This window comes from Tympanuchus pallidicinctus, unplaced genomic scaffold, assembly GCF_026119805.1.
Source record: "Tympanuchus pallidicinctus isolate F22 unplaced genomic scaffold, pur_lepc_1.0 scaffold14, whole genome shotgun sequence".
Classification (NCBI taxonomy): domain Eukaryota; kingdom Metazoa; phylum Chordata; class Aves; order Galliformes; family Phasianidae; genus Tympanuchus; species Tympanuchus pallidicinctus.
In genome coordinates this window covers 16,997,056-17,022,817 of record NW_026294659.1, presented here as the reverse complement: position 1 = coordinate 17,022,817, position 25,762 = coordinate 16,997,056, and the positions used below count along the sequence as shown (strand labels likewise).

Sequence of the window (25,762 nt, the reverse complement as noted above, 5' to 3'; positions counted from 1 at the left end):
TCTGCACTCCTATATAAACTACACCAACTGCATATTCTATTCCTTTTTTCCTATGATTGGCTCCATTCATTGCTTATATTACTGTACTGCAGAAATTTGGAGATAGATAACCTATCTGAAAGTGATTCCAGCATGGTATTTTACATGATAACTTGATGTTTAGGTATTTACAATTGCAAAATAGTTAAGAGAAGGACTATTACTCAACACAGTGTCAAGAAATGCACATCAGTACTCTAAAAATCACAGTCACATTTTCAAACTGTGAAAATCTACACTCATACTTCTTGATAAATATTTCAAGCAAATCATCTAGTGGTTCACTTTAAGAGAAGATGAATTTTTATAATCACATTCCTTCATTTAACTTGGAACATTTGAACTAGAGACAAAAGAATATATTTCCTAGCATTAACTGAACTATTGCTGAGAAGTCTGGTAATAATTAAAGGTTTCTAAAATTTATTTCATAAGCATCTCCTTCCTCTGGCAAAGCTTGTTCACATGCCACTCTTGCATAGGCAAACACCAAACCTCCATCTGCTTGATTAATCCCTCTTCACAAATCACCACATACTAACTCTGCCAGGAGAAGACTCATTTCCACAGAGTCCAACTTATATCACAATCACACTCTAAGGCACGCTATTAGCTCAGTCTACACATGCAGCTTTCCCATTCTCTTTGCTTTAAATTACACTGTTGCAAATTAGCAGCAATGCCATCAGCTTCTCCATGCTGTGAGCAAGTAACTGTTCTCTAGCAAATAAATTTTATTGGAATACTATAAAACAATACAATAAAGTTTAAAAAAAACATCTCACAAATATCTTTTAGTTTGAGAAACTAAGCAAATATTCTTGCTTCACAACATCAATTTATTTAAATCCATTCATCTATTTGCAGTTTAAATTACTGCAACACTGATGTGCAGCAAGCAGACACAAACATGTTGAATAATACTTTCCCAACAGCACAATGCTAAAATACTGCAGAAAGATGTGTGATTGTTTTGAAACGTAATTCCACTCCCAAATTACTTCCTGTATGTATTCAGAAAGATATCTGCTTACTCAAGGGAGAAAAATTTGCATTTATCTTCCTCTTTTTCGGCTAAATAGACTGTAGCGTTACGAGTGAAACAGATTCTCTTTCATTATATATCTATATTAATCATTAATAAGCTTATTTCAGGGCCAAATTATCCCCTCAGGTGTATGTGAATAATCCGACTGAAATCAGAATGAATATTCAAGCAAAAAATGTCCAATCTGTTGACAGCCAGTGATGAAACAGAGACAGTAAAAATAGTGTCACTCAACTGTCGTAACAGAATGAACTTGTATAACCACCAGTCTGCACTTGTGTTCAGATGCAAAGATGTTCCCCCTCACCTAGCCGTGTACAGACTGTCAATAGATGAACCTTCTGTATCACCACTGGAGAAGGCTCTATTAATGCTACTGTGCATCCTTATTTTCTTGTCTGCCATTACACTTCACTCACAATATAGGTGAGCGCAACAAAGATTATCAAAGCAAAGACAAATACAAAAGCTCAAAAAGAATGCTCTTCAGAGAAAGAGAATCATGGTATGCATTTTCTCCTCCACAATTCAACCTCATTACCAGCATTTCATGTGGCATAAAACAGGTCAGTAAAAATTCCGTGGGAAGGCAGTCATTACTCCAGTACAGGTTGGGGGATGAGCTGCTGGAGGGGAGCTCTGCAGAGAGGGACCTGGGTGTCCTGGTGGACGACAGGTTGGCCATGAGCCAGCAGTGTGCCCTTGTGGCCAAAAAGGCCAATGGCATCCTGGGGTGCATTAAAAGAGCGTGGCCAGCAGGTCGAGGGAGGTGATCCTCCCCCTCTATTCTGCCCTGGTGAGGCCTCATCTGCAGTACTGCGTCCAGTTCTGGGCTCCCCAGGACAAAAAAGACAGGGATCTCTTGGAAAGAGTCCAGCGGAGGGCCACAAAGATGGTGAAGGGCCTGGAGCATCTCTCCTGTGAGGAAAGGCTGAATGAACTGGGTCTGTTCAGCCTTGAGAAAAGAAGACTGAGAGGGGACCTGATCCAGGTCTATAAATATCTGAGGTGTGGGGGGCAGAGTGGAGAGGCCGGACTCTTCAGCAGTGAGCGGAGACAGGACAAGGGGAAACGGCCGGAAACTGCAGCATAGGAAGTTCTGCACAAATGTGCGCAAGAACTTCTTTACAGTGAGGTGACGGAGCACTGGAACAGGCTGCCCAGGGAGGTGGTGGAGTCTCCTTCTCTGGAGATGTTCAAGACCTGCCTGGATGCCGACCTGTGCGACCTGCTGTAGGGAACCTGCTTTGGCAGGGGGGTTGGACTCGATGATCTCTGGAGGTCCCTCCCAACCCCTACGATTCTGTGATTCTGTGATACTCAGCTCTCTAGGTCAGTGGCTTTCAACTAGCAGTGCATGTAAAGCCTCCTGTCAGGTATAAATCTGCTATGTAAAATCTTCAGGAATCTGAATTTGAAACATCGGTATAAGATGTTCTGGGGTCTCATGCTAGAAAAGATTCATAGCTGTTGCTTTCAGATACTAAAATGATTCCCTATAACATGAAGCTTTTCCACATAATGTCATACTTCACTGATGCAGATCCTCCTAACGTTAAAAAAAAAACAAAACATGAGAATTATAAAACTGAGAAGCAACAGAAAAATATTTCAGACTCAAAAGATATTATTTTAAGATGGGATACTGAAATCACCCTGATGGAAAATGTGTGTATTCACACAGCATAGATTTGAGGTATTCTGAAAACGATCATTTGGTATCAGCATTTATTTGGAATGAGTTCAGTTGGTCCACGTAATTGTGACAGTCAAGTTGAATTTATTAATATGTTACTATTGAAAACTACTAATAGGCACTTCAACATGAAAGTAACCAAGTTTCTAATATCATTCACCTTTCTAATAGCAGTAGTAAAAGCTGCAATTTCCCTTCTGTTCATAATCTCTTTTTAAATACTGGAAAGCTGTCATGAGGTTTCCCTGAAGCTTTTTCTTCTCCAGACCAAACAAACTCAATTCCCTCAACCTGTCTTTACAGGAGAGGTGCTCCAGTCCTCTCATAATTTTCACGGCCTTCCTCTGGACCCTCCGCAAAAGCTCCACACCTTTCCTTTACTGGGGGCCCCAGAACTGGAGGCAATACTCCAGATGGGGCCTCATGAGAGCACAGTAGAGAGGGACAATCACCTTCTCCACTCTGCTGGCCGCCCTTCTTCTGATGGAGCCCAGGATATCATCGACCTTCTGGGGTCCAATCACACACTGCTAGCTCACATTCAGTTTTTCATCAACAGGGACTCCATGTCCTCCTCAGCAGGGCTACTCTCAAGGAGTTTGTATGCATATCTGGGATTAGCCTGAGCCAAGTGCACCTTGCACTTCGCTTTGTTGCACCTCATTAGGTTCTCGCAGATCCATCTCTTGAGTTTATCAAAGCCTCTCCCTTCTTTCTGCCTTATCAACTGCACTGCTCAGCTTGGTATCACCAGCAAACTTGCTGAGGGTGCTTTTGATCCCATGATCAGAATGATCTTTCATTGATAAAGATGTTAAGGATTACTACTCTCAAGACAGACCTCTGGGAGACAATTCTTGTTACCAACCTCCACTTGAACATAAAACTGTTGCCCATAACCCTCAGGCTGTGACCTTCCAATCAATTCCTTATGTACTGAATAGTCCACCCTTCAAATCCAGCTCTCCCCAGTTCAGAGACAAAGATGCAGTGGGAGACCACAGCTAAGGCCTTGCAGAAGTCTGGGTAGATGATATCAGTTGCCCTCCCTTTGTCCACCAGTGCCATCACTCATGCCATTCATACCTTCATTATTAGTAGCGTTCTCTGTCATTGGAGCAGCTGTACTAGTTCCTGCTGCCATATCCAGAAGAGGCTGAATTATTTCAATTTTAAAGACACCATTTTTCTGCCAAAGGTTCAGGACACGGACTATTTTACTCTGTTGAAACAAAAGCAGACATCAATACTAAATATAGCTTTCCTAATACACAAAGCCCAATTTCATTCTTTTTTTTTTTTAAGTATTGAGAAGAATGGATCTAACAACATAGGAGTGCAACAGAATTGGGCAGACCTTTGAAATAACCCACTGTTGTCACATAGATCAGTAGATCCTGTATATGCAAAAGACAGAATCTGTCAGCTTATTACCCTCTTCAGTAAAAAGTTGTGCGTGCCATTTTTCTACAGTTGCTCTGGCCAGGCAGAAAATCCAGGCTTAATAAACAGTAAGGGAAATCGCATCAGCCCCACTATTTCTTCACAGACAGTTATAAGGGGTGAAACAAACCACATGCGATAAGACAGGCAGGGAAAATGAAGATGAGCTAGAAAAACCCATGGAAGAGATGGGCCATAAAAGTAGAATAAAATACTAGAAGTTCAAAAGTTAGCAAACACTGCTCACATTTTTTTCTACTAATCCAACTACTCCCACACTGACAACTGAAAATCCTTCTCCATCATTATTCAAAAGACCAGGAAAGCAGGTAGAAAAATCTCTGATCACTGCAGGAAGTTAAAGCTAAATAACAGAACAATTTCACAAAACGTTTTCTACAATACTATCAGTTAGATAAAAACTTAAAATGATCATCTTTGAACAAGATTTTGGTCTGAAAAACAATTTTAGGACAGCAACGTCTTTGGCCTTGACAAACATCACTTTGAAAGTCTCAAAAAAATAATGAGAACTATCACTGATTACAACTCTGGCACTCCTAACACTTTCTTTCTGTGGGAGACACCACCTTCACTAGGAAGTTGCCCTGAAGAAGTCTCAAGAAGAGAAGTTTTGGCACAGACACACACACACACACACACACACACACACTGTTCACACGTCTGTATACACAGAACAGAACTGATGAGTTTAGACAAAAATATTTCTTTTAGCTAGAATTTCTATTTAACTGCTGATAATCTTTCTCAGTATGTTTTACCTTCTCATATAATAATATTCACTGCAAGGACATAGAGCATCATCAAATTACCTCACTTGTATATGGAAATATCAAAGTAACAGCGCTACCAATTCATAACACTTAAGAAATCACTGTTGTACCTTGTCTTCAGATGGACAGAGATACAAATACTGGAATGTGGCAGTAATATTTTTAGAGAATCTTGGCCCAAAGACATCCTTATCCGTTCCAAACTGGTGACGAGACTGACGAACAATAGAGTCAATAACATACAATCCAGGAACTTTATATTCTGGTTTGCACTGAAAACAAAACAATTTTCTGTTATACATCATGATAACAAGTTGATATGCTTTCCTCACTTTCCTATAAGAAATCTACACTTCGTATATTAGATTAGGAAAAAACACCACCAGAAACAGTTATTTGTTTCTGGAACTATATGGGCTCCAGAAGAAAACCGTGGATGGCATAAAATCAAACAACATTGTAAAAAAATATATATATCCTTTTTTAATATCAAATTTTTAATATCATCTGTATGAAAACAAATATTTAACAGTAAGTAAGTTATCAAGGACAACAAAAAGTGAAAAGTAATACTATGCTCAAATTTCCACAAAAAGCTATAGACTCAATCTCATGCCAAGAAGTTGGCATATGCCAATCTTATGAAAGAAGCTGGTACTGTGCATCGCTAGTGAGCTCAAATGACCAGTACGTATGAAAGGTTTTAAGAATCATAAATATAAAAAGCGCTTTCAATTTATATAACAGTACTTTATAGACAGTGTAATATTTTCATCAAGTTAGAGAAAGGAGCCACAAACATTTTTACAGAATGCAAGTTATGGTTGTGTGTGTGTACAGCAAAATAAGTATATCATACATACATAAAATACAATGTTATATACACATATATAATAGCTGTTATCCTTTCTCCCCTCTTCCTTGTTTCTATCTTACTACACCGTTTTTATATCAACTCTTGAGTTCAACTTTTTTTTTTTTTTTTTTTTTCCAGTTCTCTCCTCCATCCCACTGGGAAAGAGGGGAGTGAGTAGATAAATAACAGCATGGTGCTGAACCACCTGCTGGGTTCAAAGAATCACAGAATTGCTCAGGTTGGAAGGGATCTCAAGGACCATGAATCTTCAACCCTCCCACCACAGGCAGGGCCACCAACCTCCCAATTTAATACTAGACCAGTTCAATCACAACGACAATTTCCTCAGAAATGGCCACAAGTTGTGCCAGAGGAGGTTTAGGTTAGACATTAGGAAGAACTTTTTCCCTCTCAGAGTGGTCAGGCACTGGAATGGCTGCCCAGGGAGGTGGTAGAGTCGCCGTCCCTGGCAGTGTTCAAGAGGCGTCTGGATGAGGAGCTGCAAGATGTGGTTTAGAGCTTGTGGTAGCAGGGATAATGGGAGGATGGTTGGTAGCAAAGGTAATGGGAGGATGGTTGAACCAGATGATCCCATAGGTCCTCTCCAACTTGTGATTCCGTGACATTGAAAACCAGTCCGAACATCAACAACACTAGGAAACTACACAGGGGGGAATTTTACACTTTTTTTTTCCTGACCCTTCCTAACACAGTACGAAAAGTTCAAACAGGGAGATTATCAGGATTTTATCAAAAAGATCAAAATACATACAGTCTTAACAAAACAGTACTTCAGTCTCTGAACACCAGCAGTAACATATTCACATAAGTATTTTTTAATGTGTTTTTTTTTTTTATTACCTTTTTGATGAACTTCTCTACAATCTGGACAACGTGTTTGTAGAGCTGCAAAAGAAATACATAAATCCATTTATCATCAACTTAACAATGATATCATGTTACAAGTTTTTCTCAACTCTTAATGCTTACGACCACATAGTATGGACTACTCACAAAATATTGTAGTCATAATCAAGAAAGAAGCATATTAGCATTTATCAAGCTGTACAGCAATGGAGAAAAAGATGTCATGGGTAGAACAGACAGACACAAGCCATCCTTTCTGTCAGAAGTGCTTCCATGCGTACAGAAAACATACTGCTGTTAGAGCATTAGTGAGAACTTTCTGGATTTACTTTATAAGCAATTTCAGTAGGTATTAATATGTTATGATGCAGCTGCACGCTGCAATGTTTAAAATTTTATTACACAGAAATCATAACACCATTGTGGGTGGCATTAAAAAGCAGTAATTGAAAAAACGAAGCTGGCATTATGCTACCAGTCTAAAACCACAAGCTGATGTTCACCACCCACTTGTTTCTAAATAACATTCTTAATGCCAACTAAAATAAAACATCCATGAAGCTAAGACTGGAAAACCCATAGTGCACTTACTTGGAATCAAAACAATAAAAGATTGCTAGTGTTACAGTTTCGTTTTTCTTCTGCTGTACTTTACCTTGATAGCTTTAATGGCGGCTTTTGTGATGAGAATCATTTTTGCTCGGGAAATAGGAGGTTTCATCTCCATCAGTGAAAAGAGCTGAACAGAAACAAAAAAAGAAACCACAAAAAACATATCAAAACCATATTCTGATGTTTAAGTAGTTAACCCAAAAGACAACATTTCAGACAAATGACCGACAGCAGAAGTTCTGCACTATGCATCACTATGATGCTAACTGGCCCTGAAACAAATGAACTACCAAGCAGATCTTTCTGGGCAAAGTTCAAAGCTGTTTTCCTTGTGAACTAACACACATGCAGCAATTTACAAGATTTTGATAAGACTTCTATGTTTTATTTGTTTCTAAAAACAAGTATTTAACTTAGGGTGCAAGAACTGTTTCACAAAAATAAATACATACAGCAGAATTAACTGTACCTTGACTTAAAGTAGCCCAAATACTACCTTAAGAAACAGAAATGTTAGGACGTCCTTACAGACTGACACAATCCCTTCACCTTATTTGCCTAAAAATATGCCAACTTTCATCCATCAAGACAATCAAATCAGCACTAAGTTTCCAAATTATCCTGCTATATATAAATGTTGCAAATGTCTTTAATGGAGACATTTGGCTTCCTACAAACATATCACATTACTATTAAGTCTAACTGCAGCAACTGCTGTGGAGAATCCTCTGCACTGCTCTCCAAACTCATACTACGAAGTGGAAAAATCATTTCATCAAGAACAAAGCTTTCAGAAGTGACCAGTCTTTACAGATGACAATGTGAATCTGACTTGACTTACAAAAATTTAAGTACAGCCCAGGTGCTCTGTATCAAAAAGCTGTAATCGTACAGAAAGTTGAGTGTCTTGAGCTCAGTTAAGATCATTAAGCACAAAAAAAAAAAAGGGGGGGGAACTGAAGTACTACATTTAAATGCAAATTATTGTTTTTTTTAAAGTGTGAATTCACAGCATATGCTATATTCAAAATAGATACAGCACACGTAGGGTATAGATCTCTTTATATCCGTGAGTGGAACTGCAAACAAACTATGTTCCCAAACAGCATCAGCACGACTTTTGTCTCACGTGAGGAATTCCATCGCAAAGTGGTTTCACAGCGTTTTGAATCTAGGCACTGAGAAGCCACACCACTGTTTTCCAGTATTAACCACGATCCTGAAAAGCACCTACTAAATTCACACTTCAGAAACTGACAGAAACTAAAACTGGAACCACAATTCACGTTGGCTTGTCAAAACAGTTTCCTCCAATCCTCTTCCCATCTTCCAGGCAGAAATAGAAGCCAAGACGTTCCAGTACTGCTCTGTAAAGCCTCCTTCCATATCACACCTCCAAGTCAGGTGCTCTGCTCCACTGAATACTATTCTCTATTCTTCCCATAAACTTAACTTGCCATTTAAATTGTGGTTTACTTAAGGCAGAATCCTTACGCTGCCATGGTTTTTACAATGAAAAGCAAAAAACAACCCAGATCGTCAACATTTCCTAAGCACACTATCATTTTTTTACTGTGAGGCTTTTCTCCACAAACCATGGAAAAATGTTTTGCACTATATAACTGATTTTGCTCACAACAGTAAAGACAAACTAAAGCCCTTGAATATTAGCCAAAAATGTAATAAATTATCCACCACAAAACAAAGCAGAGAATAAAAGTATCTCCATTTGACAGTATAATGGAAGGCATAAAGTCATTTAGAAATTGATATTTTTTTCTATGAGTTTAAAGTTCCTAGGTGTTTTGGAAGTGACCAACTTACCCAGATGTGCCTGTTGTCTCAATTAAGTAAAAAAAAAAAAGTAGGTATGCTTATGCAGAGGATAAAAAACATTACAGCCTACTATTTGAAGGCAAGTGAAGTGTTAATAAAGCTTTCAGCAAACCAAAATGTGAGCCTTAGACTAATAAAGGCCAAATCAAGAATCAAACAAACAAAACAACCCTATTTTCATTCCAGGAGATAGAAACGAAGAAAAATTGTCCTTCAAGAGAGTGATATCCAGGTAACCTTTCCAATACCAAGTTGAGATGATGACTTTTCATTATAATCTCCAAAATAGTACCGGTGCCATATATTTGATTTTTAAGTCATTCAAACCATCAGACATACACATAGCTGTGCCTATGAGTCAACTTGTTCTTTCAAAAAGGTGAGTTCAATTCTGAATTATTTCTGTAGAACGAGTGCAATGACTCACGATGGACAAAGTCAACACTAACATTAAAACTGAGGAAAACCTGTTTTGAGATGTAACGGAAGAAAAAAACAAAACAAACAAACACAGTACCCACAAATACAACACCAAAAGGCTTCAAACATGAGGGGGAGCATGCAAAAAGGATCCAGCCTTATAAGACAGATACTCCATGCCCTTAGCAGGACACACCAGAAAGCAACTGGCACTGCAAATAAAGCAGCCAGTGTGAAGCAGCACTACAGCAACACAATGGGTGACAAGGAGAGAAACAGGAAACCGAGGAGCTCACAGCAAGAGAGATAACAAGAAGTTACAGGCAAAAAAGAAAAAAAAGGAGGTGCCTGAAAATGTATCCCAAGAGTGATGTAACAACTGAGGAAAAAAAATACAAGGGAAGCAAAATGGCTGGAGGGCAAGAAGAAGGGAAATAAGCTAGATGAAGTAGCCAAGGAGGATGCAATAAAGAATATGGTAGCTTGAAGAAGTCATTAATTAAAGAACATGAGAGGCTGGGTCTGAGGCTAACAAGACAGGAATAAACAGGAGCTTGGGAAGAACAGAACTGAGCAGATGACTATAAATTGTTCATTTGCTGCTACAGACAGCACTCTGGGCAACAGCAACAAAAGCAGAATAAAAACCATGAGGTTTTCAGTACATGCAGATATTTCCAGAGTGCAACTCAGGAGGATCAACTACAGCTGAAACATCCATGAAATAAGATGAAAATATTTCCATGTATAAACATACACACGTCCATGAACAAATATCCTGCCCTCTCTCCACACTCACTCCATTGCTACCTTTTTGAATAGCACACCAAAACTCTGTACTCTTTTTAGATTCTCCTGAGATTTTACAACACCAAATGACTATTTTAAAGCTGATTTTTATTAAATTCTTACTATTGTAGTTACACATGTCAAAACTACGTTGAAAAGAAGAGTAAGTCTAAAATACAATGTTAATAATTCCTTGTCAATTTTCACTGCTAGAAGGGGAAATCATGAGATACACAGGTGTTGCACTGAACATCTGCATGCATTCAACTAGACCCTGATCCTCTTTTGCATTCATTTCCCAAACCAATATACGCCAGAAAAGTCTGCTTTCAGAGGAGCATTATTCCCATGTTACTGAGATACCCAGTTCCTCTAAGAGCACTACCATCAGTTCAAAAGGCAACCCAGATGTAAAAGCTTAGTTTGAGAGCATTTCCAGCATGCTGTATTGAACATCCTGCCCTGTAAAGCTTATAACAGGTTGGGAAACGTCAACCAACCGTAACTACATATTTGGAGAAAAGAAACAGCTCAGAGTTGCTTCCCACCTTGCTCTCCTGTACAACGATGCTGCTGTCCAAAAAAGCAAGCAGGGGCTACTGCTCCCCATCTCATTCATGTGGCGCTCAGAACCACACACAGTACCTCATTCCCTAGGGTGGGGAGCACCACGGGGCAAGAGAAGGCAAAGAAATCAAGTGAAACCTCGCAACGCAACAATGAATGAGTCCAAGGATTATTCAAGACTTGTACCTTTATTTATGTTTGATCATTTCAGTAGTTCAGGAAGAGATGTCTCTTGCTGTCTGTGCGGATCTTTTCATAGACAAGGGAAAACTAATCACCTTACCTGCTGAAAGCAGCAGAAAAAAACACACTGTTTTTCACAAGCTCTGGCTTAGGAGAGCTTAAGAATTTTCAAACACTCCTGGAACCTCCCTCTCTGTAATTGACAGTTTAAATGCTACAGCAGCACCACGTTTTCCAAAAGGATCTTTTCTTCCTTGCTCTGTACCAACCCAGGTACTACAAAAAAAAAAATAATACTGAGGAACCTACTAAACTCAAATCACAATACAAAATACTCAGTGAAGAATAGACCTGCATTCTTCTTGTAAGAGTCTGGAATTGCAGGATTCCTCTGAAGTCAAGAATCTCAAAGAGAGGAGAATCACTAATTTTCAGGCTAATAAATGCAACTTGAAATTGAAATGGTCCTTAACCCTTACTAGACAGCAAATGCGAGACTAACAGTAGTACTACATGCTATTTAATGAGCAAGTAACCATCCCCAACGATCAACGTAAAACACAGAAGTACTACAGAAAACACACAATAGGAGATAACTGAGGGAATTAACAATCTTCCAATTCAAACTGTAGCACCTTTTCAGTCCATACTAAAGTCCTGAGTGAGGTGGCTAATGGGAAAAGGAACTGGATGACGACCTTTAGTATTTAGTCTTCAAAAAAAACATTTTATTCATTTCTGCCTTCCTCCAATTCATGCTCTTTAAAGGTCTACAGAGAGGGTCTTTAAGGGTTTACAGAGAGAGTGGTGAGGTGCTGCACAGGCTGCCCAGAGAGGCTGTGGATGCCCCGTCCCTGGAGGTGCTCAAGGCCAGGTTGGATGGGGCCCTGGGCAGCCTGGTCTAGTATTAAATGTGGAGGCTGGTGGCCCTGCATGTGGCAGGGGGTTGGAGATTCATGATCCTTGACATCCTTTCCAACCCTGGCCATTCTGTGATTCTGTCTATTTTACACAGAAATAGAAATGATGTTTTGAAGCAAAGGAAAGAATGGCTATTTTCAAGTTTACCCATAGCCTTACCTCAGAACCCTAAAGAAAGCACATGTGGGCACAGAATGTCTTTCTCTTGTTAGGAACAAGAGAAAGATGAGATGTGGGAATGCTATCGGCTTTATTTTGTTACTAAGTTTATTAAAAGAAAAGCAAAATCATGCAGTAACATTGCATGAAAGAAGAGAGCAAAGAGACATCTGAAGGGACAAGAGGTCCTGCAGAATTATTTAGATAGACTCGGGCATCAGGCACAGAGCAACAACAGGAAGTTCAGGACAGGAAAATGCTGGGTGCTACATGAGGGAACGATAGTGGGCACAGACTGGGAGATGAGCGGCTAGAGCAAGTCAGCAGAGGTAGAGCTGGGAGTGCTGGTAAGAGCAGGCTCAGCACAAGCCAGCAGCATGCTCTGGCTGCCAAGAGGACAAATTGTACCCTGGGGTGCATGAAGCACAGCACAGCCAGCTGAAGAAGTGATTCTCCCCCTATATTTAACATTGTTGTGGCCTCACTTGAATACTGCGTGCAGTTCTGGGCTCTACAATAGAAAAAGGTACTTGAATACATCCAGAGGAGGGCAGTAGCTGGTAAATAGGGCCTGAAGGCATGTCCTGTGAAGAGAGGCTGAGGGTGCTTGGGCTGTCCAGCCTGGAGAAGAGGAGGTTGAGAGGCAACCCCACTGCTCTCCACAGCAACACGAGCAGAAGAAGTGAAGAGGGAAGCAACAATCTCTTTGTCCTGGTCATCAGAGGCCAGACACCTGGGAATGGTACAAAGCTGTTCAACGGGAGGCTCAACTTGACGTTACAGAAATGCCTTTACTATGACAGTGGCCAGACACTGGAACAGGCTTCCCAGAGAGGTGGTTGATGCCCCATGGCTGGGAGCATTAAAGACACATTTCAGTAATTCTGCCAATATCTTTTGAATAGTCCTGAAGTGACCAGGCAGTTCTACTTGATTTTTGTAGTTATCTCTGACTGGACTATTTCATTATACTCTAAGGCAATCAGAAAAAGAAAATATTTTCAAAAACTGAAACTACTAGGAAGAAAGGGAGACAGTGACATCCCATGAGACTAATCTCATTGCACAGAAGGAAAAAGATTGGGCTTATGACCTTTTCCTGTGTCTTGTACTTGACATACAAAGCAATGAACTGACTTTGCTGGCTTTGCTCTCCTGCTTAAGTCTCTTGTGCTATAAAGAGATCTCTATTGGCAAATAGAGAGATATGACTGTTTTATATACTCATTAAATAAAATCCACTGAAAAGGAACAGCACTGATGCATAACATACTGAAAGAAAGCGGTGTTTAGTAGGCATCAAGCACTCAGGTCATTGTTACAATACCCTCATTCTATCTTCTCTCTACAATTTTCATGGAGTAGTCTAACAATACCTTAACAATTCCAGGAAGTCTCTTGTGCCCAACATTTATTTGAGCAAGGCTTCATATACACGAATGAAACAGCCAATATTCTGTATATTCGCTTATTTTTTAATACATTTACGCATAAGAGAAAAGCCAAACTACAAACCACTTACATACATATCATTGCAGTAATTTGTTCATGTACCTAAAGAAAAAAAGGAGGAAAGGAAGACAGAAGGTATGACTATGACATACCGACAGCGTGCTGCTCTGTTAACAAAGCATCTTACTATTTTTAATGCTATTATACTATTCATACTATTTCATGACCAGATTTTTAAGACAGATGTCTAAAAAAAAAAAAAATAAAATGCATACAAGTAAAAGAAAACTGTTAAAATATATTTTCCTTCCCCAGTAAAACTCACTGCTTCCTTTCTTCTTTTAGATCTCCACTCTTTCTTGATATGCAAGGAAAGGAAGGAAGACAATAATATGTACCAAACTTCTGTTGCTAAGACATAACATTGACCATCAACTGTGAAATACACCAAGTATTAGGTGCTGCAAAAGATCACCACAAAACTCATGGCTGCCAGACTCTATTCTTTGGAAAACACATTGAGATTTCAGTTCAATCAGATACAAAAAGAGTACTTGATCCTCTAAGCCATTTCCGAGGCCTATAAAGACCCCCTCACAAATCCAGAATCACTAGGGAGAAAAACCTTTACCAAGAACAAATTAAAATGACAGCACAAAAGCACACAGATCAGAATTTTGTTTCCAATGCCAATGTTTTTGGAACTCATTTGCCTCTTAGGGTCAGTGCTATACTCATGAGTCCAGCAGAAAAGCCTCCTACCACGAATCTCTAATAAGACACCACAGCTATCCACATTCCTGGAAACAGTTCAGTCTAGAAGAAACACAGTTTTTTCACTATCACAATGATGATGACCCGTTAATTAATGGGAACACAGCAATAAAGCAACTTCTGTCCCAAAAGAGCTCACGCTACTTCTGCAATTTCAGTCTTCATTGTGGAATAAAGAAATACTAAATTCAGTCTGAAACTCCAGCAGCACTCTCTTACCCTTCTCTACATCACCCAAACACTATTAGAGCTGCTGCTTGAGCAACTCTCCCAGGACACGTGGGAGGCAGCACTCACTTAAAAGCACACCCTCACAGTGCCTCCTGGGATGTATTTTAGGCATCTGCAACCAGTTTCACTGTTTTCTTAAGGAGATGAAGGGTACCAATATGCATAGAGATTGCGATGCGTCTTTTGTCTGACCACAGGCATCGCTGTTGTGTTCTTGTTGTTTTGCCGTACAGCAGAGAGAATCCAACTGAGGAAACTCGGGAGTTTTGATGAGTTGTCGAAGAACTGCTGTGAAGGATATCCTGCTAACCTCTATTTATAGGTCTTGCAGTGGGAAGGGGAAGCGAAGGGAACAGAAAATACAGGTTACCCCTGTTTCCTTTATCAAAAACTCTGAATGCCACTCTCTCTACAGGTTATGAAACTTGCTGGCAACAGCAAAACAACAAAGAGAACTGAGAGTTCAGGGGATGGATGGTAAGAAGACGGCTCTAAAAGTAATGCCTCCCATTTCACTGTGTTGGTCCACGACATCAGAGGCAGATGGTGGTGCTGTGGCAGTAGGGGTTGAACTTTCCTGACAATATTCTGTTGCACTTTGCCACCGTGCGGCAGATGGCAGCAAAGGGACAGTCTGACCAAGTTATAGCTAACATGCAGGGGTATGCGAAGTAACGGTGTGTTACTGAATTTCTCCACGTGGAAAAAAAATGGCATCCGATGACATTCATGAATGCTTGCTGAATGTTTCTGGAGACCAAACAGTGGATGTGAGTGCAGTGAGGTATGAGTGGTGCATCTCAGCAGTGGTGACAGCAACACTGGCTCATCTCCACTGGTTATTGTATGGTTTTGCTTTTTGGAAACGTGACATGCAGGCTCTTGCCCACCACTGGCAAAAAAAAGCATAGTTAAGCATGGTGACGGCTTAGAGTATAGTTCTGCAGCTAAGAATTTGCTCTATCAAATAGTGCTATTGTGCTGTACCTGTTGTAGTTTCCATGAAAATAAATGAGGTGTCACTTTCAGAGCAACCTACATAATGCAGCATGCAAAATGTAGTCTACTGTTAGTAAAAGTCAGCTATAGAAAAACACAACTGACTGGTACACCCAATATGGATACATGGTAAGAAGGAAGCTGCAGCTGTAACTTTAAATAAACAGCCCACAAAATATCTATTTGTGATCTAGGGAGACTGAAGTGAGATATCAACTGTTTTAGTGATACAGATTATCTACTGCCAACCTGAGACATATGATTAAATTAATATGCTGCATTACTCAATAGAAAGGTAAGATTACAAAACAGCAAACTCAATTGTTTCCACTTCCAGACAGACTGTGAAGAAATCCTCATTTCTGGTCCCAAGCTTTTATAACCCTTAGCTATCTCCTAGATTTTTCAGGTTAACAAAAAGAAAATATATCTTCCCTAAATTAAAACTTGACAAGGTTTAAAAACTTTAATAATTATTGTAAACGTGTGGGGTATTTTTCTTCTGGAATAATATTTACTGCCTTTCTTAAAGACACATCTAAGTTTTGCACCATTATCAAATTACCTTTTGTGATTTATTTACACTGCACTGTTAATGTAACAAACCAAATACACCAAACAATACACAAATTGTAAGTCCTTCCCCCAAGATATAATTTGAAATAATTTCCTCAGGGAAAATACAGTATATCACGTAAGTGTCAAATCCTACATATCCAGTTGGAAATATCTGCTCAGAGTGCAGCTGGACAAAAATAAAGCAGTAAATATGTTTGGTGAATACAGAAAAGATCCATGCCTGCTCCTTTAGAAAAACAAGAATTTTAAAGAGGCACATTTACTAATAAACCTGCATTCAAAATATAGGTATAAAAAACAGGACTTAAAGGAGCGGGCAACACAGTCAAACATGATCAGATATGCAACTCATCCAAGTACCACCTGTCACCAGAGCCAAACTAATCTAAGTGGTCCTCCACAGCCTGCCACAATTGCTAAGTAGAACATGCTAGCTCAGAGCTCTATATTTAAGTCTCACCTCCCAATTCAGATGGGCAGTTAAGTACTTATCACAACTAGCTGACAGGCAGGAACTTGTTACTTCACTGCAACATGATCACATACAGTCAGAATCCATAGGTCAAAACTGGAAATCCCAAATGATCATACTGTCACCCGAGGCAGCAAGTCGTGTTCCTTGTACATGTAAATGGCTGAGCAAATGACAGCTGCAACCTCCACACAAGAAGAGACAGCGAAGCTCCGGCATATATGGGAAGCCCAGAACAAAACTCATGGCTGCCAAAGTTAGAGTTACCATTATAAAACCCCAGTTCTCTTTCTACAGTAGTATTGTACAACTGCCTGCCAGTACTTTGAGGAATTACTGACCAAAAGGGTAGATTGGAATAACCCTGATCTTCCTTGCTGAAGCCATCTACTCTCAATAAAACTATTATCTATTCAATCAGCAGATGCTGGCACCTCTGTAGTCCTTAACACCTCTATGCATTTTTTAAGACAATCTTAAGGACAACATGAGCTCCCACACAGTCATCAGCCTGCCCTTCGCCCACTATTCTGTGAATAACAGAACCATTTCACAAACGGTGTCAATTTCTCCACTCTCCCTGTGAAAGACCAGAAACAAGAATGATACATGACTGTAAACCTTCCCCTCCTCAAAAAAGTTGAGGTGTTTCAAAGCTTATTTTAATACGCGTTGAGTTTTGCGCACAGATTCAGGCAACACGCTTTTTACAGCTAACAGGTTAACAACTCTATGTTTCTAACTGATATCATATGTACACCTTCTAAGGACCACACAGTAATGACATGAATCCTAAGCCTAACAACATGCTAACTTTACTCTAAGCAGTCCCAGGGAACTACTCACAGGTACAAATGATCACAGAACAGGGGTTTCAGCAATTAGATTTCTTCCCCGTAACTCATGCTCAAATGAAATGCAGTGGTTTAATGTGCTTCTGCTTACAGTCACCAGAATTTCAAGCAGTATTTCTGAACGAATCGAACAAAAGAATTATGCTTTTACTACACCTGAGTAGATATACATCCCAGAGGAAGTGGCACCGAGACACATCTATTTCTGAAACTAAGGTTAGTCACAGAATGCTCTAAAGTCACACATACTTTCAGCACCAGATCAGCAAAAAGTGTTGGTTTTTTTTCTGTATGAGAAACGCTAAGCAATCAATGTCTGTACAATTAAGTGTATCGGGTAGCAACATCTTGAAGTAAACCAAGTAGAAATTCTAGCGGATGACTGCTTTTATATTTATTTATACAGGTAAGAATATTTCTGTGTTAAAATCGAAACATAGAATGTGCTGTTGTATTCTTAAGTATTTGGGGAGATTGTTTTGTACCCTTTCACAGGTCTGGTTCAAAACAATGTAACATGCACTCATAACAGACACAAATAAAAGAAGAAAAAGATCACCCTTAACAGGACGGATACAGTCTCTCACTTTGAACTTTTGGGTTTGTTTTTTTTTTTTTTTTTTTTAAGGAAGCACAGATTTTCAGTTGTGCACACACGACAAGCAGTTGCAGGGAGTGAACTTTACACAGCATGACTTCATCACATGAGAGCAGCCTGCCATTTTTCCTTTCTGCTCAGCAAACGTGCACAGCAACCTTCAAAATGCATTAAACACGCCAGAAGAGGTTCTGGCTTAGTTTTTAAATGATTATCCGTAATGAAGGAATGAACGTTCTATAACCTGTATGTGACCTGAAAAATCATTAAACAGAACTCAGTGTAAGAACCATTTCGAGCCACGTGTCAAAAACTTTATAAAATACAAGTTGGATATTTATTTTTTAAAACACGATGCAAAAAAAGCAGCCGTTGTCCATCTAGTTTCAAATCCTTATTGGCTGATCAAGAGCTCAGAAGAAAGGAGGGCCTCCCTGTGTGCCAGGAGCCGGACACCCACTCCTCTCCCACCTGCCTACGACTGGATAGGTGCAGGGGTAGGGTTAGCGCCGGACGGCTCCTCCAGCCCCAGCCCCAGCCCCACACAGCCGTGCACCCTCGCTCCGTTCCCTCTCTCCGTCCAACGTCCCGCCTCTCCCACTCGTCGCCGTTCACATGGCAGCGCCCCGCGCTCCCAAACGCGTCTCTCATTCCCTTCCCCCTTCCCTCCCAGCCACCGGCCCGCTCCGGGCACGCCTCGCTACAAGGCTCCCGGGATGAGGAAGCTACCGGGGAGGCTGATAGCAGCCCCCAGTTCCCCCCTCCCACCCCCCCACCCCGCTCGGCCCGCGTTCTAGGCCGTTGCAACCGTCGAGCCCCCGCCGCCTCCATCTTCCCGAGGAGCCTCGCCGTGCCCCCCGCCCCAGGCAGGCCCCGTGCCGCAGGCCGAGGCAGGCCCGAGCCTTTCCCCAGCGTAGGCCTCCGCGCCGGGCCCGCGCGGCCCACAGCCGGAAACAGAGTGCTAGGGGCGGGGTGAGGCGACGGCGGCCGCCGTGACCCCTCGGCGCCCGCGGTCCCCCCGCCGCCCCGCGTTCCCACCTCCTGGTTGAAGGCGTTCACGGCCTCCATGTTGGCGGCGGCTGAGGCGGGCGTCCGCGCGGGGGAGGGGCGGCTCGGTACCGCTCAGGGGCCGCGCGCGGACATGGCCGTTTGGCGGCGACGGCCGGGGCCGACGCTCTCTCCTCTCCCTGCCCGCCTCGCTCTCTCGCTGGCCGCGGCGTGTCGCTGGCAGGACCGCGGCGCGGGCAGGCAGGCCGTCTCTCCCAGCGGGATGGCGGAGCCCACGCCGCGCACAGCACCCTGGGATCGCGCAGGCCTCCCGGCCCCGCGCCACCCACAGGAGAGAACGGGGCGGGGGGGGGTGGGGGGGGGAAACGCGCGCGACTGTGGCGTCACGTGACCCGGGCCGGGTGAGTCCCAGCGCCCCGCCATGTCAGCGCCGCCCCGCCCCCGGGGAGGGGAAATGGCGGCGCGTTGCCGGGCCGGGCGGTGATTTTCTCTCACCGCTTAGGCGAACTGGGAATCGTTGTAGGGGGGCTGCCGGGGCGCTGGGAGTTTGTGTTTGTGCGAAAAACGCGTTTATCCTGCAAAATGCGGGATTTCAAGGACGCTGACTGGCTGTGGCAACTATTAAAGAGGACGCCGTCACGTGCAATGTTCTGTTAATGTCAGGTCAGGGATTTGAGGTTTCATGGAATCATGAAGGCTGGAAAAGACCTCTAAGATCGCCCACTCCAACCGTCAGCACATCTGCACCGTGAACACTGACCATGTCCCTCGGTGCCAGTTTGCATAGGATAGGATGTGTTCTAAACGTGCTTGTTGGACTTTTAGTTTAACCCTGTTCTGGCATGTCAGCCAGGCAGTAAATGGGACGGGTGATACAGATTCACAGAGTGTAGTTGGCTTTAGTTACTGTTCTGCAAATGGACTGAGCCTTGAATTTCAATTCAATTGTTTAATCAAGTGCAAATGGCTTTCAAGGGTCTCCTCACTCCTCCTTCAATAGATGGTTGTCCAGAAATTGCTCCTCCTTAAAAACAAGTCTTTTATAATTCCAGTTAAGGAAGCTGACACAGGAATAAGACCACTTGTTTCTGACATGTGTAAAAAAGTGTTTGGGTACAGCTCTTACTCAGATAAATTTTTAAAATAGGTTTTCCAAGCTAGAGAAGAATTGTCCCACTCTGCTCTGCGCTGATGCTACCTCACCTCAAACACTGTGTGCAGGTCTGGGTGCAACAATATAAGGACGTGAAACTATGAGAGAGTGTCCAAAGGAGAGTTATGAAGATGGTGAAGAGTGGAGGAGAGGACGTGTGAGGAGTGGCTGAGGTCCCTGAGGTCCCTTGATGTGCTCAGCCCAGAGCAGAGGAGGCTGTGGGGAAGTCTCATGGCTGGCCTGCAGCTTCTCACTAGGGGAACTGAGCTCTGCTCTCTGGTGACAGCAATGGGACCCAACATTGCAGTAGTTGAGGAAGTTTTGGACAGCTCTCTCAGACGTAGGGTTTGACATTTGGATTCTGTGTGGAGCCCAGAGTTGCACTTGATAGTACTCGTAGGTCTTATCAACTCAGGATGTGCTATGATTCAATAATCTATGCCAAAGTAGAGAATAATAACTAATAATTTAAATATATATATATATAAAGGAATGAAGCACTGTCTTATCATTGTCTTTGCTGCATGGGATTTTTTCTTAATACCAGTTTCAACATGGTGAGTTACTTCATATATAGCTTTTGCTGCTATTCTTGATACACCGCTGTCCAAAAATTCACCAAAATCCAGGTAACTCATTCTGCCACCTGAAAAGTAGGAACAGCAAATGTAGAACTGAAATCTATGATGGGAGTTTGAAAATGTAAATCATCTCTGTCCGGTTTTTAGAGCAGCTGAAAAGATTTCTGAGACATAAGAATGAAGTAAGAAGCTCTTCAGAGCTTAGAAACAGGCTTAGAAACACTGACTGAATGAGATGGGACTTCCTAAACTGGCAAGTAATTTTCAAGTTTGAAACCTGTGTGTTAACTAGTGTTTCTGTAATGTCAACTGCTGCTGAGTAACTGACTTTTATGTTCCTTCGGTGTATAAACTTGGTAATATAAAGCTGTCTCTTCTCAACACCACGTTAGTAGTTTATGCAGAGCACAGAAAAATAAAACTTTTCCAGGACAGGAAAAGATCAAGTGGTTCTGGAAAATGACATTGGATTTTCTAGTTCTTTTGCCTATTAAAACTTCTGCTTACATTGCCTTTCACAGGATATCAGTAGAGGTTCTAGAGGTGACTCCTCTAAAACAGTGTTAAATAATTTCTAGTTTCCTTATTACTTTTTAAGCATTTGGCATTGTCTTACTATGTATCTTCTTTATAAAACACCTAGTTTTGTAGTGTGTTAGTAAATCAGACTTAGTGCATAATTAGCTTTTGTAATCTGCAGGGGAAACAGAGACTAGGTATACTTCAGTGTGTTTCAATGTTGCCTAGTACAAGCTCTGGTAGCTGCAGTGCCCTGAGCTGAATGTGCCTGCTGTGTTAGTCCTTACCTTGCTCCATGCTCGTTCTATCACCAAACTAAAATCTATTGTGGTTTATCTATGCTATGTCATAATGCCAGTTCTGCTTGCAGTACAGATAAATCCTTGGATTCTGTAGAAGTATCCTTGGCTCCTTTCATTTGCTGAGAGTGAAATTCGGATTACTTAGGGGCTGGATATTAGGATTTGGGGGTAGGAAAGGGCAAAGGAGGTTAATTTGTCAGGGTTTAGACTTAGTCCAGTAAAAACCAGACTTACGGCTTTGTTGTTCAAAACAGATCTGCTTCACAGAGATAATATGCTTAGTAATTTTGAATTAAATTTACCATTGCTTTTATTATGAATACCTATAAAGACAGAGGAGACAATTCTGTAATCCCTTAATAAAAAAATACATTCTTGTGATCATGGTTTTGTCAGTTTTACACTTGTGGATACTTCAACTTACAGCAGGTTTATTATTTAAACTGCTTTTATGACAACAGTAGGCATTGTACAAATACATGGTGCATTATGCCTAGCATTGCATTATATGTTTATACAGCATAAAGAATGATTCTTGCCTCAAGAACCATGCAATCAGACATGACTCACAGAGCATTTCATAGCACTGTTTATATAATATATGTTTTTAAATATTCTATATAATTCCATGCGTCTTATGTTTAGCAGTTTTCATTTGTGTTGATGCATGAGTTTAGTTATGTTCAGCTTACTCTTGTTTTTGACAGATGGGCAATAAATGTGCACAACAATGTTTGGAAATTGCTGTTGAGGACAAATTATGGTTGCTTGATGTGATGATTCTTTCTGTCTTTTGTACATAACTGTACTGTACTGTATTCAGATGGTGTCCTATTCAAGGTTGTTGATCTGAAATATTTTGAATTCAGTATAGTCCTTGTTATTCTACACAAAAGGAAGTGCAAGTTTAACTGAATTTCAGTTAGCTTGAGAATTTGGAGTTTTACATAATGATGCAGTTCTTGTGGAAATATTATCTCCATCTTTCAAAGTGTTAAGAAGCCCAGCTTTGCTCTGTCTCCTAAATTACTAGCATTTTACATTGTTATTGTCAAAATGATTGATACCAATTGTCCATGAAAAATGTAGTATCTGTGTCTGACTGTGTTGCTCTGACTCGTTCAATACGAATTAGTTACCACTTAGCATTTTGGCCATTATCAATCTCTAACATGATTATATAATTTAGGTTATTGGACAACTGATTTGATTAGAATTTCTTGAAGTCTTGTATTCTATAGAAAGACAAAACTGATTTTCTTGCAATGTTCAATATATTACTGCAGCTTTATAGTATTTATTAAACTAATACTGTATAAGTTTACCATAAATATTTGCATGCTGGTGCTCTGCATATTTCTCCCTCACATCACAGGGAGGGATTTCCTTGTTTTCCAAACGTTGGCTTCAAATATAAGCCATGCTAAAATCAGATCCCTGAAATTGACAGGTCCTTGAGGAAAGAGTATATATCCCCTTATGGTTTATCTGTGCTCTGTAAGGATTAGGCTTAGGGCTGGCTCTGTGACTGTATACTTGAATTAGTGTTTCTTGATGCTGATTTTTTGTTCTTTTACTATTTGTAAACTTGAGTAATATTGACAGGCGGATGTGGTGGGTCTGCTGCTAAGTGCCTTTTAGGGAACCTCATAGCATAGGCAGTGTTTTACTTGCTCCTTAGTGGAGTGAATCAGTGTGCATAAGGTTTGGATGGACGTATCTTTCAGTTTGACTTTAAGTTACACTGTGAGTATCTGGGTATAGTTCATGGTCCTTAATTTTAACCTAGAAATCCTATAAAGGGTTGAAAGCTGGTTGCCTTGGAGTGATACAAGTGACTGAATACGAATTCTGCAGACAGCCCTGTCATGTAGACGACTGGATCTATGATATTTACACTTTGGATATTGTATCTGTTGGACTTGCTCTTAGTGAAGACCGAGATTTGAGCCTCTTGCAAAATATTTATTTCTGGTCAGGGGTTACTTCTGTACTCCTATTTACAAAGCCAGTTTGAAACAGTGGATATGTAAGAATTCTGTCTGTTGTGAACATTTAGATTTTTATACTTTGCTGTAACTTTACTATTGTGGACTTTAGTATTAAAAAAAAAATAAAAATGCTGTTTTTTAAGTGCTTATGAGGCAATATCTAAAGCTGCTGATGATGGCTATCTAACCACTGAGGACATGGCTTGTCTGAATCTGATAATGAGTTTATCCTTTTTAATATTTTACAGATGAGAGGAAATCTCTGCTTTCAACCTTTGGTAACCATATGGAAATGGCTTTGCCCATTAGTGCACTGCTTCCACTGGACCTTGAATATTAGCCCAGTATTAAAGAAGATTCCAAGTCATACAGCAAGGTAATGGGTTTGCCTTGCAAGATCTCTGTGCAACTTCTTGCTAAACGAATGGAGGTTTTTCACATGAAAGCCTATGGGATAGAATATTAACTTGGTTGAAGACAATCTGCCATATATATTTTCTGTGGAATCTAGATCTATTTTGCTTTTGCCAGCAGACACATATGAACAGACTTCCAACTTTGCTCCTCCACAGTTTTCTCACTAGCCTCTTCTAGTCTGATGTGCAGGCTGGCAAGGTGATGAAGCTAGACAACATTTTATTGTAGGTGCAAGACTGAAGATCAGAATATGTCAGAAATTGCTTCCTTCTGTAGAAATTCTGTCTTACTGTTGTTCTGCTGTTCATCAGAGGCACATAGACTAACTGAAAACAAAGAACCATTAAACAAAGATTAATTAGTTATTTTGGAAAATTCAGTGTTTAGCTGTGTTTTAGGAAGTGATAAGAAAATACAGTATTTATGGTTACAGGGAAAGGAAACGTACATAAATATGCATTATATGTCATTTTTTAATGGTTTGTCTGGGACAGTATAGGGCTTACGAGAACAAATGTTTGTAACAAATGTGTTGATGTTGCCACATTAAAATAAATGATTCAGTGCTTTCAGAAACTTACAATTGAAAGTGGATCTCTTCTTGGGAATTATAGTTACTCTTTTTCTTACTGAATAATTTATTTGGAAGAAGAACAAACTGAAAAACCCAACACTGCTGCAGTTCTAGGACAGCCAACATTCTGAGCTTCCAGGCATGTATATAAGCCAACAGCAACAACAGTTTTGGAAATGTGTATCCATTTAACAGTAGTACAGCCTCTGCTTGCTTCTCTGGCAACTTTCTGGTCCTTTTTCTTTACATATTTTAAGAAAAAGATTTTTGGATTCACTAAAATTTGACTTAAAAGGATTTCATCATCCAGTCCCCAACAAGAAGCAGCAAGACACTGTTCTTTTTTATCTGGAAAGGAATTGTATTTCTTGGTTTATGTGTTTACTTGTTTATTTCTTCCATCCTCTCCACTCTTCATGTTATCTGGAGAAAAAGAGGAGTGGTGGATTTTAAAGTAATTTTTATTTGTGTATCATGTTTGCAGTAACCCATCCTGTTGAACCTGTATTAAAGTGGCTTATTTCAGATATTCAAAAAAATCATATAATAACAAAAAATGTTACATTCAGTCTTTTCTTCTTTCCCCATAATGAGGGGACTCAAAAATTGCCAGAGAACAGTAGAAATGTGTTTTTTTTTTCACTGACTGGCTTTGTTGCTTTGGAGTTTGACTTTTTTTCTTGTTTGTTTGTTATATGCTGTTGAGAAAGTTTAATTTCATTTATTTATTTTGCCAAAGCCTAGGATCATCATGTAGTTGCTACTTCAGAAGGTGGGATTTTTAAGGCGGCCGAATGGGATGCAGTAAAATTCTGAGCACTGTCAGTGTTTTTACTATGTGGATGTAACCCTGAAGCATTTAAAGAGGAATATGTAACTAATACAGTTTTTGTCACTTTTAAACATGTTGTGCAATATACTGATAAAAACTTCTAGTCGGATTAGACTTGAGGGGGGAGAAAAAAATCCTGTGCAAATGACAATGACTTTTGGCTAAGTTTAAAAAATAGGGCATTATATAGGCCTCT

At 40.5% G+C, this 25,762-nt stretch overlaps 1 protein-coding gene across 2 annotated transcripts in view; it reads right to left on the bottom strand.

The window, feature by feature from the left end:
* Positions 1-19,520, bottom strand: part of SCAF4 (SR-related CTD associated factor 4) — a 45,696-nt gene extending 26,176 nt beyond the window's left edge. For both annotated transcript variants that reach the window (XM_052674058.1, XM_052674059.1), the window contains exons 1-5: positions 19,228-19,520; positions 7,399-7,482; positions 6,738-6,782; positions 5,131-5,292; positions 3,870-4,005 (exon numbers count right to left, since the gene is read on the bottom strand). In XM_052674058.1, the coding sequence (XP_052530018.1) occupies positions 3,870-4,005; positions 5,131-5,292; positions 6,738-6,782; positions 7,399-7,482; positions 19,228-19,257 (457 nt within the window). In that variant the 5' untranslated portion in view covers positions 19,258-19,520. The remainder of the gene's footprint in view (positions 1-3,869; positions 4,006-5,130; positions 5,293-6,737; positions 6,783-7,398; positions 7,483-19,227) is intronic.
* Between the last annotated feature and the right edge of the window lie 6,242 nt (positions 19,521-25,762).